Source organism: Phacochoerus africanus, chromosome 6 (genome assembly GCF_016906955.1).
Source record: "Phacochoerus africanus isolate WHEZ1 chromosome 6, ROS_Pafr_v1, whole genome shotgun sequence".
Classification (NCBI taxonomy): domain Eukaryota; kingdom Metazoa; phylum Chordata; class Mammalia; order Artiodactyla; family Suidae; genus Phacochoerus; species Phacochoerus africanus.
In genome coordinates, this window is record NC_062549.1 from 20271710 (window position 1) to 20291107 (window position 19398).

Sequence of the window (19398 nt, forward strand, 5' to 3'; positions counted from 1 at the left end):
CCATTTTGCAGATTGTTGGGAAGATTAAAGATGATGTATCTAAAGTACTTAAAGCAATTCTTCCTATGCTGTTGCCATGTTGTAACCAATACGCTGTGTAGGATAACATTCACCTCCTCTGCCACATTCCCAAGCCTGATTTGGTTCAACTTCACCAGGCATGCCCTCCTAGCAATTTCAGGAAGTGAGAAGAATGCCCAAGAATGAAAGAGCTCTTGACCAGACCCATCATCACTTCTGCCTTGTTCTTTTCTCAAAGCAAGCCGCAAGGCTCCCTTCTCAAGAGATGGAGAAATAGATGTCACCTTGTTATCTAAGGACCTCAGGTCATATTGCAAAGTGTCCTTTTTTTTTTTTTTTTTTTGCACCAAGGGTATTTTTGTTATCAGTCTACTACATTGTTGTTCCAAAGGAATTTTTGTAAAAATATGAGGTGATGATGATCAATAACTATGTGTATTGTTTCTCTTTATTTTCATTTTTGCTTTTGTTCATCGATCATTGGCACAAGGGTTCACGCATAAGGTACATGCTGGAGGTGTACGTGTGTGTCTTGGCGCCTCGCAGACACGACATCTCCCTGTAGGCTGTGTTCCTCTTGGCAGGTGAGTGATGGGTGTTCCTGCTGCACTAAGAGCAGGCACAAAGCCTGGTGATCCTTTGTGATTTTCTCCCTTCACACCCCTCTTGACAGATGCAACCGTCTGGGGTGGTAGGAAAGGCCGGCCTTGATAACCAGAGCCACCTGGGATGCCAGAGGCATCTTGTTTCCATTGACTGCCTGAGCATGTCTGTTCATTCCCTCTATGAGGTTTTATTGTTTGAAACCCTGATACCCAGGAGCGCACCTTTGGGATGCAGCCTATCTTAACCAGTGTTGCATGCAAGCATCTACTTCACAGCTTATGAGTGGCAGACTCTACACATCTGGCTGGTGAGCCTTTGTAAATAGTTCCACCAGGTGCCTGGGCGATGGGGGCGGTACCTTTGGTGTGGAATTAGGACACTCTGTGCCTGACCGTCCCTGGAGACAAGAGCTCTGAGTTGGAGGGAAACCAAAGGCATAACCTCTCATTGGAAGACATGAGGCAATATTTATGCAGTCTCAGCAAAGCCGGCCTGAATAAGGAGGACCATGCCTTCATGTCTCCTAATTTGGTATCTTTATTTTTGCGTCTTTCTTTCCTTTTTCTACATTTCCCACTCTCTTCCTGTTCCTATAACTACCTTTTCCACCACTGCCTTTTCATCCTCCTCCTTTCCTGTCGCCTGTTTTTCTATAGATCTCAGCTCATTGTACATAATACCATCTCACAGTGCCTGCAATGCAGCTCGTGTCAACCGGACTCCAAGGACTGTCTGTGACCACTTCACAGGTGCTTCCTCACACACATCAGGCTTGGAAATCCAGCAGGAGTGTGTATCAGTGCCCTTCAGGAGATGTGAGCCACTTTGCTGAGCACCTATGTGACACATGCTTTTAAGTGTTGGGATGAATTATTTCTGATCCTTCAACCAGGGACAAGATAGGAATTATTTCCAGGGCACTAAGGACCATCTTTAGAAAGGCTCGGTGACTGACTGTCCAAGGTCATATACTAGTGAAAGCCAAAGCTGACCTTCAGTCCAGGTCTGTATGATTCCAAATGCCAAGTTCTTTCATTACATCACTCTTAGTGTCATTTGAAAAAGAGGGGGAAAAAAATTGAGGATCAGAAATGTGAGCCGCCTTGCTAAGAATTATAGTGCTGCAGTGCCTCTACATTTTTGGCTCAATATGAGAGAAATCTAATTGGAGGAACGCCTGTTTTACTCCCAACCCGAGAATGTCAAAAGCACAGCTGGGACTTGAACCAGTTTTCTGACATCCAAGAATATAGAAGCTGTAATATGTGATGGACAGACTGATTTGTCTTTCCTTCAACAAATTATTGTTGCTGTGTGCCAGGCGCTGTTCTGAAGTGTGTGGTGGTTGCAAGCCAGTGGAAAGAAACATAATAAGCAATAAACAAATAAGTTAACTCTGTAGTGCGTTAGCTGATACTGGCTCCAGGGAAGGGAAGAGTGGAATAAGGTAATGACATTGGAAGCTGGAGGGAGGAATGTTGCATTTTTTAATTAGGGAGACTAAGCTAGGATACTAAAAAGGCAGTATTTGAGCAAAGGCTTGACGGGAGTGGGGAATTAACTGTGTAGGTGTCAGGGAGAAAACTAGGAGTGGGTATAGCTGGCATTTGTGAGCAACAGTGGGCAGGCTGGTACAGTGGGAGCAGCATGTATTTGAGAAGGAGTGGGAAAGGTCATACTGTATAAAGTTTTATAAAACACTTTCAGGATTTAAAATAAGAGTGGGATGAATGGGGAGTTTAGGGGCTGGTAGATGGTATTACATTCAGAATAGATAAGCAATGAGGTCCTGCTGTATAGCACAGGGAGCTATACCCAGTCTCTTGGGAGAGACCACAATGAAAGATAATATGAGAAAAAGAATGTATATATATGTACAACTTGGGTCACTATACTGTACAGCAGAAATTGACTCAACACTAAATCAAATCTACCGTAATAAAAAATAATAGTAAGGGGAAAATGGCCTGCTTGGTGCATTAGGTACCTTGATGAAGTAAACTAGATGTAGTGGAAGAGTGATTCTGTCCAGGATCGTAGCAATGTTGGTGATGAAAGGAGATTGGCATATGGGTGTATTTGAAGGTAGACCTCTCAAGTTTTCCCAGTAAATTAAATGTGCAATACAAGGGAAAGAGAAGCATCTGGGATGAACCCAATATTGGGGGCAACAGAAAGTGTAGCCACTCTCTCTGATGAGCCTTCTACAGAAGGCCGTTTTGAGAGGAAGACCAGAAGGTTGTCTTCAGACAGGTTGAATTAGAAATGTTTCCTAGGTATGAAATGGACGTGGGAAGTCACCAGTTGTATATTTGATTCTTTAGTTTGAGGAGAAGACAGAACTAGAGGAATATTTCGGGGTTCTTCAGCATACACCAAAGTTCAAAAACAAATGCGGTCTCACGGAGAGCACCAGTGTGCTGTGCAAACCAGAAGACACAGAGTTTTAGAACTTTCTCCTAAGTTCAGTATAGGTCAATGATAGGACTCTGTAGTAATGAAGGTTTAGGTTTAAGGACACACTTGTTTTTGTAGCCATTGTATTTAGGACACTACCTTTTGAAGGAGGTGTTAACAGGCTCCAGTGCCCTGTGGTGGAGACCGGAAAGTAAAAGGTCTAAAACGGATGCTGATGAGTTAAACTAAACCATACCACACCGTGTACTCGGAAACCTTACAGAGGTTGCTGGGTCATTCCTAAGTCATTACTGCTTAAGTTGCTACTTCTCAGAAGATGTGAGCATCACAAATTAGGAAGCACAGAGTGATCCAGGTGACAGTAAAGCAGTGGTCAAAGCTGGAAAGTGTAAATGAAATGAACCTTTTATTCATCCCAGAGGAAAGGGGTTCAACTTTTGCCTGGAAACTTGCCAGCAGGGAGATATCTTCTCTTAGAGAGGCAAGAAGTTTGAGCCTTTCGTTCCTCATACGATATTTTGGGTTGAATCCAAGAATGACCAAGTAGATCTCATAAACTACCTTGGGAATAGAATACAATAGAAGAGATAGCTTTTAAAATTTGGCCAACTATATTTTTCCATGAAAGAGTTAAGGTGGCAGAAGAGGGCATTATTAGTACTTAAAATTAATGAATTCAAATGCCAAGTGTTCTATGAACTAGCCCATCTTTCCTGATACTTATAGAGGCCCTGTGGTTTTTTTTGTTTGTTTGTTTGTTTGTTTGTTTTTTGCTAAATGATAGTGAAAACTGCGTAAATAAACATTAATGGGTTATTGTTGTTGTTATTATGTGTATGTGTCCCTTTCTTTCCTTTCTCCCATCTTGAGTGAGATTACACAATTGAAGCCAATAAAGGAGAATATCGGGAACTGAAGAAAAACATTGCAAGATGGTAAGAGAGGAAAGAAGCAGTTTTAGGGTTGGCAAATACTTGTTTGTAATGAAATGCTGCAAGTACGTTTACCATTTTCTGATATTTGACCATAAAGCTTGCTTTGTCCTGCCAATGTAATAAATAAACAATCTGTGCTTTCTCTGCTTTTCTGTCACCAACTCACTGGGCTTTGTGTGAGCCTAGCTTGTTAAAAGTTTGTACAGATATTGGGGGCATAAAATTTCAGCATTCCTTATGAATCAAAACTTGGTGTATTAAAGGAGAATTATAGAAGTTCCCTGGTGGTCTAGTGGGTTAAGGATCTGGAGTTGTCACTGCTGTGTCACGGGTTTGATCCCTGTTCTGGGAACTTCTGCATGCCATGGATATGACCAGAAAAGAAGGAATGTATATTGCAAACTTTTTTATTAAGTTAAGGTGTAATTGAATTATAAAATAAATTTTAACGTTAGCAGCATTTTCTAATAAGGTCTTTCAATATCAGACTTCTTTAAAGCGTAGTTTTCTTAGCAGAAATATTTTGTTTACCTTAAGAATTCTTTTCAGTTATATACAAATCAGAAATTACCATAAATATGGCTGAAATTATGGAGTAAAGGTGAATTATAATAGGAATTACTTGCAGAAAAAAATAATTTGTAAACAGCTTTTCCCTCAAGAAAATAAAGTGTATTTTGCATAAAGTGAGGTCTCTGTAAAACAGAAAGTGAAGGCTTCTGAAATGCACATTCAGATTGTCTGTAGAAAGGCCAGGACCAATGTAGAAAGAAAATGCCTGGAATTCTGTTTGCTGTCACAGTGCCTAGGGGTTAAGATAACAAACTGCCTCTAGCCTGTCTCAGGCCAGCAGAACAAACCAAAATTGTCTCCAGGGATGGAAAGCCAGAGACTGGTGTAGCAGATCAGAGTGTGGAGAGAGACACAGCAACTGTTTTGTTTTAATTTTTTTTATTAGTTTACTGTTTTTAATAAGAAACCCTATCTGTTTTGTGAATGGTTATTTTGGTTTAGGCTTCTACTGTTGGGGGAAATAAAACATAGCATATTAAAAGAAAATTATGTCAAGTTGGGTGTAGAGAGAGGCAATGAGAGTCAGGTGGCAGAGGAAAGAAGGGCAGTTGAAATAACACTGTGGATCTATGAAGATTGGACAGCTCTGCACCTCCCAGAGGGACCGTGTGATAAGTAGATTAATGTATGTTTCGGCTTGTTGTTCCAAATTGCACATAGAATGTTTAAGCTCCTTAGAGAAATCAGGTTATAGCATTCACTCCCCACTTGAGGATGGGGGCATCTGATAGAGAAGGAGCAGAGGTTGACTTGGGCTGCTATTTGCAAAGAGAAGTTGAGGCAGAACAAATGAAAGTCTCCTCTGGGAGGAGAGAAAGCAGCCACAGACCAGGGCTACTGGAGGAGGATGGCTCTTCATAAATTAATGTGGAGCAAACTAGTAACAAGTTACTTTAAAGCCAAGGCTAAGCTTCTGTTAATAAATGGGGCAGATAATGTATCACTGTCTGAGCAAGAGACAAACGGGCTTATTAATGTTAAGAATCTGTATCCCTCCCCCATTATATTTGTTACACCTGTTTACATGGAGACACATCTCTGTAGGTTCATGTGGTCTTAAAAAATCTCTCCCGTCGTGGCGCAGTGGTTAACGAATCCGACTAGGAACCATGAGGTGGCGGGTTCGGTCCCTGCCCTTGCTCAGTGGGTTAACGATCCGGCGTTGCCGTGAGCTGTGGTGTAGGTTGCAGACGCGGCTCGGATCCCGCGTTGCTGTGGCTCTGGCGTAGGCCGGTGGCTACAGCTCCGATTCAACCCCTAGCCTGGGAACCTCCATATGCCGCGGGAGCGGCCCAAGAAATAGCAACAACATCAATAACAACAACAAAAAAAAAAAAATCTCTGCCTGAAGCTTTGAGTTTATTGCTGTGCAAGCAAGTAACACCAGATTACTGCTGAGTAAGTACATTGTGAAGGGACAGCAAAGCACTTCCTGGAGTATTAGCCTCAAAACACCTGGATTTATAATAAAAGGAAATTCATAACACAGGCGTGCATAGTGGCTGGGGCTGGCAAGGATATGTTCTGGAGTTGACGTGGTGTGTTTGGATTAATCTCCACCTGTATCTCCAGTTGACGGGTCTTGTCTTGGTGCTGAGGGTGCTCTGTTTGCCAAGAAATGAGCAAGTTCAAGAATGACCTTCCGGGAAGTCTAGGATATTGATGTATAAGCAACTTTATCATCTTGCCTTTCCCTTCTTAATTTACAGCCTTCTGTGACTGGTTTATGGGAGTTTTCAAAAGATGTGATTAGCTTCACTTGCAGGAAACTTGCAGAGGTTTTCAGGGCAATGATGTGTCAGCTATGAACTCATTTAGCTAATCTGGAGGAAAATTTTTAGAGCAGGAAGGAGCCGGATTCAGACGTGCTGACTAGTGAAACACAACGGTAAGAGCATTTCTAGCTCAAAGAGCCAAAACTCTGGTTTCTTAACCATGCAAGGGGAAGATGATGACAAGGCAAAGGAAAAAAAAAAGAACAAAACATTCACTCATTTGCACCATCCATGCCAGAGGCCCTTCTTTCTCATCAGAATTAGGAAAATGGTTGTACGCAGAGGTTAGGGGCAAATGGCTGGTGGCCTGTGACCTGAGGATGTAGGGTACAAGAAAGAGGCGGGCAAGTTTCATTAGGAGCCATGTGAGCACAACGCACGGGGAAGGAGTACAGCAGCAAGGGGTGCACTTGAAACACGCTGCTAATTAAATAGTAAAAGCGAGTCTGTGAGCTCAGGCTTGGTGAGAATGGTTTCATTTCATTAATTCATTCACTATATAGAGCATTCATTGTGGCTATATAGCATCTATTAAGCCCAAGGCACTCTGGGGAGCACAGTTATAACTCTTCTATTCTCACTGAGTATGCCAGTTACTACGGTTGCAAAATAAATTCCTCCAGTACTTAGTGGTGGGAAACAGCTATATATGATGCTGCTCATGGACTATGTGGGTCAGGGATGCTCTGTCTCTGCATCATGGTGTCCAGGGTTGGGGGCGGGCATGTCTCAGCAGGAAGATATGAGTCCTGGTGGCTGGAATCATCTGAAGCTTGTTTACTCATTTGTCTGATGGTCGATAGGGTTGGTGATGGCTGTTAGCTGAGTCCATAAGTGAGGGGCGGGGTGTGGGGGGGAGTTGGCCAAAACTCCTGTACATGGTCTTTTCATGTGGTCTGTGCTTCCTCTTTGTATGGTGGCTGAATTCCAAAGATGAGTGCAGGAGAGGGTGAGCCAGGCAGAAGCTCTGTCTCATATGTGATATGGTCTCAGAAGTCACATAGATAGCATCAATTGCACTGTATTCCACTGGCCAGGACCACCAGGAACCCTGCCAGAATTCAAGGGGGGGGGACATCAACCCCAATTATCTGTGGAGGAATGACAGTTACAATGAATGAAAAGCAGATATGCATGTGCACATATAAAATCATCAGTGAAAAACAAAGTCTGCCACTCTTAAGAAAAAAAATGACCACAGCACAAAGTAGAAAGTGTTAAGTGTTGTTTATGATTATAAGCGATGGCCCAAAGAATCCTTTAGTTGGAGACATACTAAAAAAAAAAAAAAAATAACACCTGGGCACTATTTGCTAAACTTGGATCACCTGCATATCACTGCCGCTATTTTTTTCTGTTACCAGCTGTATTATTGTGTCATTAATTTCTCTTAAATTTGACCCGGCTTTCTTTTTAATTTTTAAAAGTTTATTGGAGTATAGCTTCTTTACAATGTTGTGTTAGTTTCAGTTGTATGACAAAGTGATTCAGGTATACTTGTATATACATTCTTTTTTTTTTTTGGTCCTTTGTCTTTTTAGGTCTGCATCCACAGCATATGGAGGTTCCCAGGCTAGGGGTTGAAATGGAGCTACACCTGCTGGCCTACACCACAGCCATGGCAACAGGGGATCCAAGCTGCATCTGCGACCTACACCACAGCTCATGGCAATGCCCGATCCTAAACCTACTGATCAAGGCCAGGGATTGAACCCGCATCCTCAGGATACTAGTCAGGTTTAGTAACCTCTGAGCCACAGGAGGAACTCCTATACATCGATTCTTGACCCAGCTTTTTATTGAGGTTTAGTTGATATACAAAAGCATAAACCGTAGGTGTGCAATATGGTAATGCACAATTTTGTAAAGATTTTAAAGGCTTTAAAAGTTTTTTAAAATGATACTCGATTTATAGTTATAAATTTTTTGACTGTATTCCCTGTGCTATACAATATGCTCCTGTGGCTGATTTTCTACCTATTAGTTTCTACTTCTTAACCCCCACCCCTCTGTTGCCCCACCTCCCCTCTCTCTCCCTACTGATAACTACTAGTTTGTTCTTTCTTGTGAGTCTGCTTCTTTGATGTTATATTTACTAGTTTGATGTATTTTTTAGGTTTGACATATAAGGGATATCATATGCTATTTATCTTTCTCTGTCTGACTTATTTCACTTAGCATAATGCCCTCCCAAGACCATCCATGTTGCTGCAAATGGCAGAATTTCACTCTTTTGGTGGCTGAATCATATTCCATTGTGTATATATACCACATTATTTTCATGTGATATAAAAATTTTCCGTTGATGGATGCTTAGATTATTTCTGTATCTTGGCAATTTTATATGATGACCTAGGTTTCTTTTTTTTAACTCAAATTTGTTTTAAAAGCAACCTAGATATAGCTACAGAAGATGTATTTTTGCCACAATTTATTTGTCATAAAGGTAACCTTAAATATAAAAAAAAGTAAAACAGCCATTTTTACATGCTAGATGAAGATTCTGCTTTTTGACAACAATTCTGAGACTGAAGGAAGCCTCTCTGTCGAAATCATGTTAGCAGGTGTTGGAAAGATGTTAAATCACACACAAAACCAAGACTCTTCCCTTTCCATAATCTGAAAGATTGAAAGAGAAGTGAAAGAGAATGATCCCTAGTGAGTCGTTATATCTAAGGCCAGGTCTCTGTCCCGCCCAACAGCCTTTAAAGAACTATTTGTATCATATCTGATATCTAATATACAGCACAAATGAACCTTTCCACAGAAAAGAAAATCCTGGACTTGGAGAATAGAGTTGTGGTTGCCCGGGGGAGGGATTGGGAGCTTGGGGTTAACGGATGCAAACTATTGCTTTTGGAATGGATTAGCGATGAAATCGGCTGTGTAGCACAGAGAACTATGTCTGGATACTTACAACGCAGCATGACAGTGGAAGAAAAAATGTATGTGTACATGTATGTGTAACTGGGTTCTCATGCCATACAGTGGAAAAAGTGTGTTGGGGGAAATAACAATTAAAAACAAATTAAAAAAATAAATAAATAAAAGAGAACTATTTGTATTAAAATCCTGGAAGGCAAATGCTAGTCCAGAGTGATAAGGTTTTCATCTGGCCTCAGCCAAGTTGCTGGGGTCTATGAAGAAGACCAGCATCCAGCACAATTGATGCTTGTTAATTAACGAATGTATTTGTAACCTGCCACTGGTCAAAGGCTGTCTGTCTTTCGCACCTCTGTGTTTGGTTTTGTTTCACAAATCTCCCTACAAGATACCAGGACCAATAACAGACCTCAGCTGATTGGCTTCTACATGAAGTCTAGCTACCCTAATTATCTTATTACCATTCCCCGTGTGCTGGTGAAATTGACTTTTTCCTTACCTACTGTGCATTACTAATTCCTAGACTTCACAGAACAGCCCCAAATCTAAAGCTCCCACGTCCATTGACACTTTTGAGTATGCAAGTATCTAAACCCTATAACATTCATTCCTAAAATAATTATTAGCACGTACTGGGGCCAGTTATACTAGGTCCTAGAGATATCAGAGGATAAAAAGAAATGGGCACTTTCTTGGGATACAGAGAAAGGCCACTTGGGGGCAGCTGTTTCACCCCTACAATGTACTCAATTGCTTAGGAAACCAGTTGTCTTGTTAGAGTATTTATTAGAAAACACTATTTCCTGGGGACTTTTCTCAGAGAGAACTCAAGAATAGATGTAATTTCCATGGCCTTTTACATCTGGACCTTTTCTCTCTCTAGTTTTTGGGGGTTTGGAGAGTTTCTGCCGAGATTCAGAGGAGAGCACAAGCCAGCCATTTATCTTCGAGGAATTCAGCTTGTAGCCTTTACCACACTATAGGACATCTAAGGATAGTGCCTTTCTAGGCATGGGGCTGCTGGTAACCGACCTGCTTTTCCTTCTTTATTTGTAGTCGGCTACGGTGAAGCTGTCAAAACCAGTGGCTCTGTGGACTCAGCAGGATGTCTGCAAGTGGTTGAAGAAACATTGTCCGAATCAGTATCAGATCTACAGCGAGTCGTTCAAACAGCATGACATAACTGGTAAAGTATGCAGTCTCCAAAAGGCTTCACTCCCTCTCCCTCACCCCATTTCCATGGCTTTTCCCAGACGCTTAAAATGAAAAAGCATCTCCCTGCTGAAGTTTTCTGGCGTGGCTTTACTTTAAGGGGGTTGGTAAATTCCAGATCCTTGCAAGCCATTGCTCTTCAACAAGCATAAGTGGTGGTTACGGAGAACCCTGGATTGTGAGTGTCCCCTATAAAAATATGCTGTAATCAGGGTAAGGGGTTGGAGGAGTCTAGAGAAAATAAGAGTGTAGCAGTCGTAGAGAAAAGAAAGGAACTCCTTCAAATTAACTTGACTGCAGGATCCGTAGGTAGATGTTTTACGTAGAAAGGATTTCTAAATAAGAAAATTCTGGAGTGAATGTAATAATACTGACAGCCCCTGAGATGAATACCTTCAAAGCGTGAATTAAGACTCCATTTAGATCAAGGGGCTTTGAGTATTATATGTGGAAGTTGAGAAGCATTGAAAGCAGGCAGTGTGACAGTAACGCAAACTGTAAAAGCCCTTAGGGTTGTGTCTCTCAATTGCAGAATGAGGTGGGCAAGAGGGAGCTGGCAGTCCAAGGTTGGGAGCCCATCAGAGTGAGGGGACTTTTTCAGACCTCGTCCCCCCACCCCCGCCCACCCCGAGATTCTGCCTCTTTAGGGGCACCTTTCCACCCACTCTCCTCTCTTGCAAACCCTGTAATGAAAGATAGGATGGAGGAACATGCTCTGTGCCCCCAAAACTGTGCTTCAGGGGGAAAGAAAATGTTGAAAATTCCTGATTCTAGTCTAGAGTCTCCTTTTTTTTTTTTTTGGCCTTTTTAGGGCCACTCCCGCAGCATGTGGAGGTTCCAAGGCTAGGGGTCGAATCAGAGCTGTAGCCGCCAGCCTATATCACAGCCACAGCAACATGGGATCCAAGCTGAGTCTGCAACCTACAGTACAGCACCTACACCACAGCTCATGGCAATGGCAGGTCCTTTAACCCACTGCAAGAGGGCAGGGATCGAACCTGCAGCCTCATGGTTACTAGTTGGATTTGTTTCTGCTGCTCGACAACAGGAACTGCTCTTCCTCTTTTGTAAGCGAAAATTGACACACCAGTAGGAAAGTGACTTGCTGTCATAGCTCAGCATGCTCAATGCCATGCTTGATGCCACAGCTGTTCCCAGACTCTCAGACATCCTGCCCTCTCTCTATTCACTGCTCTTACTTTGGAAAGGGGCATATTAACCAGGAAGTTCGGTCTTTCTGAAGTTCAGTTCTTACCCTGTAGCTTTGAGATCTGGGGCAGATCATACCTCCCTGAAGAGGGACCAAGCAAGTGGTTCTTAAAGTGTGTCCCGTGGAGCCTTTGGGTGCATTGGAGGCTACCAGAGGGAAGAAGGGTGTGTTTGGGGTTGAGATGGGTGTATCTGTTGCACGTACTCAAATTGTACAGAAAACCCAATTTGGAAAAAAAGGTTTCTAATATTAAATAAGATTTAAAAAACACTGAGCTTGGAGCTCCCTGGTGGCTCAGAGGGTTAAGGATCTGGTGTTGTCACTACCGTGGCTTGGGTCACTGCTGTGGCGCAGTTTGATCCCTGACTCAGGAACTTATGCCTGCTGCAGGTGTGGCCAAAAGAAATAAATAAAATTTTAAATAAAATAAAAATAGAATATGCTGAGCTAGATGTTCGGAGATTCCTGATGACCGAGTTAGTAATGTTTACGTATGTAGGAGACATGCACGAGTAGCTCAAACTGAGTTAAGAGAGTGAAATCCTCCTAACTTAGCATGGAAATGATCTTTCGAGGACTTCTTTTCTCCTCCCAACCAGAGGTCCTGGCCCATTTGAATGAAATTCCTGAAATCCTGAAGGTAGTGTCAGAACCTCACTTAAATTCCAAGTGTCTAGATGTTTTTTCTTTTTCCCTCACTTAAAAGTACAAGAAGTTCCCCTACGTGGTCAGTTATTCTACCCTAAAAGTTATCCATCAGTTAGTAGCCATTTGGCTGATTATGGTAGCCTTTGTCAGATAATGTCTGCTTAATTCTCAATGCCTGTATGAGAGTAATGGCAAAGCCTTTTTCATGATCTGGCTTTAAAATAGCATTTATCTTTTACTGGGGTGGAAATTCTGCGATCCCCTTGAGGGAAGGGTAAGCATTAATAATGGTTTGAAGAGGATGAACCTTACGCCCCTCAGAAATAAAAATCTCAAGCTTCAGTGCATCTGGAGTAAATGGTACCACTTCCTAAAGTTTTCTGCTAAGTGATGTGTTTCAAACAGCTGTCATCTTGCTTTTGGTGCGCACTGGGGCTCCATGTGCACCCCTGGTACTGCCAAACCACACCCTTCTTGGGATCTTGGGCAAACTGCTTAACCTAGGCAGGTTATTTAAACTCACCTTTTCATCTTCAAAATGAGACCATAATAGTAATACCCGTCTCAGAGTCACTGTGATGATTAAGGGAAATAATATAAATAAACCGCTAAGTTGACCATTTATTGACACCTGTTCATGCCAGCCTTGTGCTGTTCTTCATGTCAAAGCTCACCCGGAGGTATCTGAAATCCTCCTGCTATGTAGGGCAGCCTGTTGCCTGGCAAGAAAAGAAGGCAGAGGGTTACTCAGGCCCTTTAAGAAGAGAGGGAATGATTTTAGGTGAGCATTTGGCCCACACCTTCTTGACATTCACCTTTTCACGGCTCCAAGGACCACCCTGTTCTCCAGCCCCTGCCTCTCCAAGGGTGAATGTAAACTACCCATATGATCGCAAGTGCCAGGAAGCCAGGAAATACCTTTGAGGACTTAAGCCAGCCTGCAGTTATCAGCCCTAGGATGCTGGAAGCTGCAGGAATCCTAGTACCCTCATAGGCTCTGATGAACTAGCCAGAGAGGGTCAGGAAACATCAAGGCATGATGGCAGAGGAAAACCTCAATAGCCAGTGCAGACAGTAGAGCGACTTAGAGTGAGGGCAGGGTGGTAGTTACAAGCGGCAGGTCAAAGCCCAGACTTGCAGCTTAGCTGTGTGATTCTGTCAAGGGGGCTTCGGCTTGCTTTACCTGTAAAGAGTAGATGAAAATAGTACCCACCTCATAGTATTACCTTGAAAGTAGTTCATGGTCGTAGTAAGTATGCAGTACGTGTTAGCTGCTACTGTTTTCCTAAGTACTGCTTTACTTTCTATGAACACAAACCACACATAAACACTACTGAATTCACCCCTCTTTATTATCCTGAAAATTGGGAAACAAGCACCTAAGGATTTGGGGTAGAGGGGAATCTGGGCTGGTAAGTGTCCTGTATTTATCTGCAAGGCTGCAATAAAGATGTTCCTGTGTCTCTTAGTTATGCTTAGATTCTCCTGAGTACTGCTGTTCCTTTATTTTTCTTCAAGCAAGGATCTCCAATATCATGCTCATCAAGGAAGCATATTATATTTCTATAAACATGAACACAGACCCTTAATTTAGAGGCACATGGTACCATGATGATAAATTTTAAAGGACATCTATATAATGGTAAGAAGAATGAAGACAAGAAAAAGATGGACCTTCTAATCACAGACCTGAGGCAAATCCTCCCCACCATTCTCCACCCTCAACCTCTGACAAGTAATAACCACAACCTCACACAAGCTAGTTTCAAGTTAGTGACAGGAGAATGATGTTTATCTTAAAGGGTTGTTGGAAAGATTAAGGGGGATGATGCATGTGAAGGGTTTAGCTTAATGCCTGATACATAGTAGACGTTTATCCATTTAGCAAGTATTTATGGCACATCTACCCTGTACCAGGTTTGGGAAGTACAGCAATAAATAAAATGGTCAGTGATCTGTGTGGGGAAAAAATTGTGCTTCCATAGAAAACTGTGCATCCTCAATAGCACATCATTTTGGGGTTATCTAATTCTGGTTCTGCGAAGCTGTTTTACAACTCTGTAAGTTGTAGGTAACTGATAGCAGCATAAAATAATTCTTGTTGTAGCTGTGTAAATTCTGTCCCACAGAGATGCAATTGACTTCCCCATCCACCGTGGAAAGGTGAGTTTTGCCTTCCACTTACACATTAGTTTCACACCTCCCTGATCTAAAACTCTGTCTGCTGTTTGGAATCTCCTTTGCGTTAGTTATAACATCTTCCAGTTTCCACAAATAGCATGTTCATTTTTGTATTTGCTGAGGGTCACGATTTAAACTTATTTGAAAATTACCATTTAACCTCAGCGGTTAAATTTTTTTTTTGTCTTTTTTTTTGCCATTTTTCTTGGGCCGCTCCCACGGCATATGGAGGTTCCCAGGCTAGGGGTCCAATCGGAGCTGTAGCCACTGGCCTACGCCAGAGCCACAGTAACGCAGGATCTGAGCTGCGTCTGCAACCTACACCACAGCTCATGGCAACACCGGATCCTTAACCCACTGAGCAAGGGCAGGGACCGAACCGGCAACCTCATGGTTCCTAGTCGGATTCGTTAACCACTGCGCCATGACGGGAACTCCGGTTAAATTTTTTTTTAATTGGTTTTGGCCAACAATTCCACAACATGAACATGGAATTGTTCTGATGCATTTGTTTAAAAGACGTTAATTCTAGGAGTTCCTGTCATAGCGCAGCAGTTACAAACCCAACTAGGTATCCTTGGGAACTTGAGTTTGATTCCTGGCCTTGCTCGGTGGGTTAAGGATCTGGCATTGCTGTGGCTGTGGTGTAGGCCGGCAGCTCCAGCTCCAGCTCAACCCCAACCTGGGAACTTCCATGTGCCGCAGGCAGCCATGCGGCCCTAAAGGGGGGAAAAAAATAAAAGACATTAATTTTAAACAAACTCCCCCTGCCCTGCCCAGGTTCTCCCAAGTCTAAGAAAGCTTAAGATATGTTATAACATGCCAGCATTCAGAACCTTTTGCAAATTTCCTATGAGAATTTCATTGTGTCCTACGAGGCACCTGCTATTTTGTGGCAGATGTGTTTCATCAGAAGAGATGCTCCTAGTGGTAACTCCCTGCAGGAGCCTCTTAACAGGCATAAAATGGTTGGAACACCTGAGAAGCATTAGGATGGATAGATTTAAATCATCAGATTAGGCTTGAAGGAAAGAAATTTGTCTATTTTCCTGTGCCTGCAAGATTCTTTGCCCAGCTTTCTAAGGCCGGGCTTGGAATGCTGATGAGGAAGCTCTGCTGAGGCCAGGTGTAAGCTCACAGGCAACTTTCGGATGCTCTTTTATGCACAGTTAAGAATCTTTTCAGGTTTGAGGTGATTTCAGCCCCTGGCTGTGCCTGGTATTCTTCCTGTGGCGGATGCCAAAGTCAACTCATTTCCTTCAGCATCCAGCCCTCCATCCGTAAAGGGTTCTTTCCCTACCAACATTAAAGCCTTATTTCCTGGGTGAAGCACTCAGAGCTCCCCAGAATACAAAATGTATTTTTAAAAGCTCTTTTGAATGTCTGAGAGGCTTCCAGGTGGCCTGCTTGGTGGCACAGTGATGGGAAACCTTCGGATGTGTGCAGGAATCCCTCGTTACCATGTGAGTGTCCCCGGCCAGGTCAGGGTGGGCTTGTCCTGCTTCTCACTGGTCTCCTACAAAATCAATGAATACTTCAGGTCCTTTTTGTGCTTCAGCCTCTGCCCATTTGTACCTCTTTCCCCCTTTCTAAATATGCCGCTGGAATGTAGCACCCCGAAATCTGGCAGTTCTGCTTCTGCTGTTGGCTAAAGGGAGACCTCTTTTATCTTTTTCATACCTTTGGACTGTGGGCTCTGTGCATTTGCTAACGTGTATCCTTCTGCTGTGTTCCTGGTCTCTTATGGTGGTTAGAGTTTACCATTGAGACCAGTGGGATATATGGTTAACAGGTGTCGAGGAGTTCCCATCCTGGCTCAGCAGTAGCACACCTGACTAGGATCCATGAGGATGCAGGTTCAATCCTTGGCCTCACTCAGTGGGTTGAGTATATCTGGTGTTGCTGTGAGCTGTGGTGTAGGACTGCAACTCCAATTCGACCCCTAGCCTGGGAACGTTCATGTGCCCCAGGTGTAGCCCGCCCCCCCCTCCCCCCAAAAAAAAGTGTCAAAAGAAATGGAGTAATTACTTTATGTGCTGTACCTGTGGGAACACTACTTTGTGGAATCTAGAAGAGTCCAATAAAATGTGGGCTTCTGGAACTACCACAGTGCCTCATCTCTGCATTTTCTGGTCTTTATTGGTTTTCCCTCTGGGTAGTGTGTTCTACTTTTGTATATCTTTGTATTTTGTTACATTTCTCTTTTGTATGAATATTTTTTATTGAATCTTCAGCAGCGTTTTATATCTGCATAGCGGTTCTGACATATCCGGCCATGAGTGTCCCATAAATTAATTTTCAAGTAACAGCATTTATTCTTCGCTTCTAACCCCGTTTTGATAGAAAGCCCAGTAACATCACCTCTATACTCCAGGGCACTCTTAAACTGAGGGCACTGAATTTGGTTGTCTTGATGATTCAGGATAATAGGCTTCTGAATTTGGGAATAGACTTCAGATGTCTAAGGTTTTATGGGGTCAGTTTAAAAATACCCCTCTCAATGAGAAATAGGAATGGAGATCAAAATATCAGCTTCATTCCTGATAAAGCTTTTTTGGAGAATGTCATTTAGGTCTTCAGATAAATCGACTTGCTAAGAATATTTTCTCTCTAAATTACGCATTCTGGCCGTTAGCACGGCTGGAAACTGCCCCTCTAACCGCATGGGAGAAAGCACACCACTTCAGGCACACAGTTCCTAAGACAGGACAGAGCCAGAGGCTGGGCTATGCCAACCTGTTTGATGCTCCCAAGGGCACCAAATAGAGAGCAGGAGAAAGGCCAGGAGCATTAGTCTGGGAAATCCTTTCACAAGGGACCAGGAAGAGTGGGGGATGAGTGACCCTCCACCAGTTCAGTCAGGTCCTCCTCCTGGCCCTTTCCAGAATCCTGCTAGATGGCCAGCCAGCCTTTGCTCAAACACCTCCAGGGATGGGCACTTCGTAATTTTTATTTTTTCTTAAGGTGTATTAAATCATATTTGACTTACAAGGTTGTGGTCATTTCTTCTGTACAACAAAGTGTTGCAGCTATGCATGTACATACATTCATTCTCTTTCAGGTTCTTTTCCCACATAGACTATCACAGAGTATTGGGTTGGGTTCCCAGTGCCATACAGTAGGTCCCCATTGGCCAGTCATTCCATATGCCAGTGTCCATATGCTAATCCCAACCGCCTAGTCCATCCCTCCCTCCCCTTACCACCTGTCCCGTTTGGTAATGTTATGTTTGTTTTCAAAGTCTGTGGGTCCCTTTCTGTTCTGCAGGTAGGTTCATTTGCATATTACAGACGGTGGTCGGGGTGGCTATAGCATGTGGTTTTCCCTGTTCCTTCCTCTAGGTGGCAGCACTCTCAAATGCCCTACCCTTTGCCACCATCCTCGAACCCACCCGTTTGTCTCCAGTAATCCCAACTTCCTTTCATGCTTTAGTTCAGATACCACCTCCCACAAAACCTTTTTTACTCCTTCTCATCTAGATTAAGTAACTCATCCTGTAGCTCTCAGGATAAGCTCTGTAGTAGGATTTGTCACATGAAGTTGATAGTTGGAAATTTTAATTATTATAAAGCTCTGGTGAAGTTTCACTGAAACCCACCCCCAGGTCCTGGTTAGGTGAAACCAGGTTCTGCTAAAGATGTAGAGCAACAGAATCTCTTGTACATTGTTGCTGAGGGTAAATAGGGTGCCACCTGATTCAAAAGCTAAATTCCTTACTCCGTTAATCACCTGCTTATTAAATGATCCTGCAGTTCCACTCTGAGGTATTTACCCAAGAGAATTGGAAACATATGTTGATAAAAATTCCAGTCCTCTAACATCCAAAAGAGCTTTTCTCAGGCAGAAATTCTAAACAACCCTAAGGTCCATCAAAAGTAGAATGGGTGAGGAGTTCCCGTTGTGGCGCAGTGGAAACGAATCCAGCCAGCACCCATGAAGACGAAGGTTTGATCCTTGGCCTCGCTGGGTGGGTTAGAGAATCTGGCGTTGCCATGAGCTGTGGTGTAGGTCACATTTGCAGCTCGGATCTGGCGTTGCTGTGGCTGTGGCATAGGTTGGCTACAGCTCTGGTTTGACCCCTAGTCTGGGAACCTCCATATGCCGCAGATGCAGCCCTAAAAAGACAAAAAAAAAGATAAGAATGGGTAAATAAATTGTGCCATATTCACACCAGAAACAATACAGAAACAATAAAAGGAACTAACTACTGATGCATGTGCCAGCATGAATGAATCTCATGCTGTGCTCAGTGAAAAATGTTAGAAACAAAAGAATACACACTCGGCTGTACAGCAGGAATGGGCAAAACATTGTAAATCAACACTTTTATTAATTTATTGACCCTTTTTTTTAGGGCCACACCCATGGCATATGGAAGTTTCCAGGCTAGGGGTCGAATCAGAGCTACAGCTGCCAGCCAACACCAGAGCCACAGCAACATGGGATCCGAACCACATCTGTGACCTGCACCACAGCTCAAGGCAACAGGAGATCCTTAACTCACTGATCGAGGCCAGGGATAGAACCTGTGTCCTCATGGATACTAGTCGGATTCACTTCCTCTGCACCACAGTGGGAACTCCCAACTACCCTTTCATTTCAAAAGGAGCACATACCATGTGATTCCAATCATGAAGTTCTAAAACAAAATTAATCCAGTTATGGCAGTCAGATCAGCAGTTTCTTGGAGGAGGAGGTGGAAGGGAGATTGATCATGAAGAGGAGCAGAGGAACTTTCTGTGAAGATGACAAATATTTTATATTTTTGTTGAAATAATGTGGCACCTCAAATGTGTGAAATTTATTGTAAATATCTTACATCTCACGAAGTTGATTTTTAAAAGCTTCTGTTCTTTCCATTCTAAAATGGACATACTGTTTTTAAAAAGGAAAAATGGAAATGTCATCCTGTATCATTCCATATAGGATCGTTTAG

At 42.9% G+C, this 19398-nt stretch overlaps 1 protein-coding gene across 2 annotated transcripts in view; it reads left to right on the forward strand.

Moving 5' to 3' along the window:
* SAMD12 (sterile alpha motif domain containing 12) overlaps positions 1-19398 on the forward strand; it is a 428710-nt gene that overhangs the window by 173750 nt on the left and 235562 nt on the right. For both annotated transcript variants that reach the window (XM_047783374.1, XM_047783375.1), the window contains exon 3: positions 10268-10397. In XM_047783374.1, coding sequence (XP_047639330.1) covers positions 10268-10397 — 130 coding nt within the window. The remainder of the gene's footprint in view (positions 1-10267; positions 10398-19398) is intronic.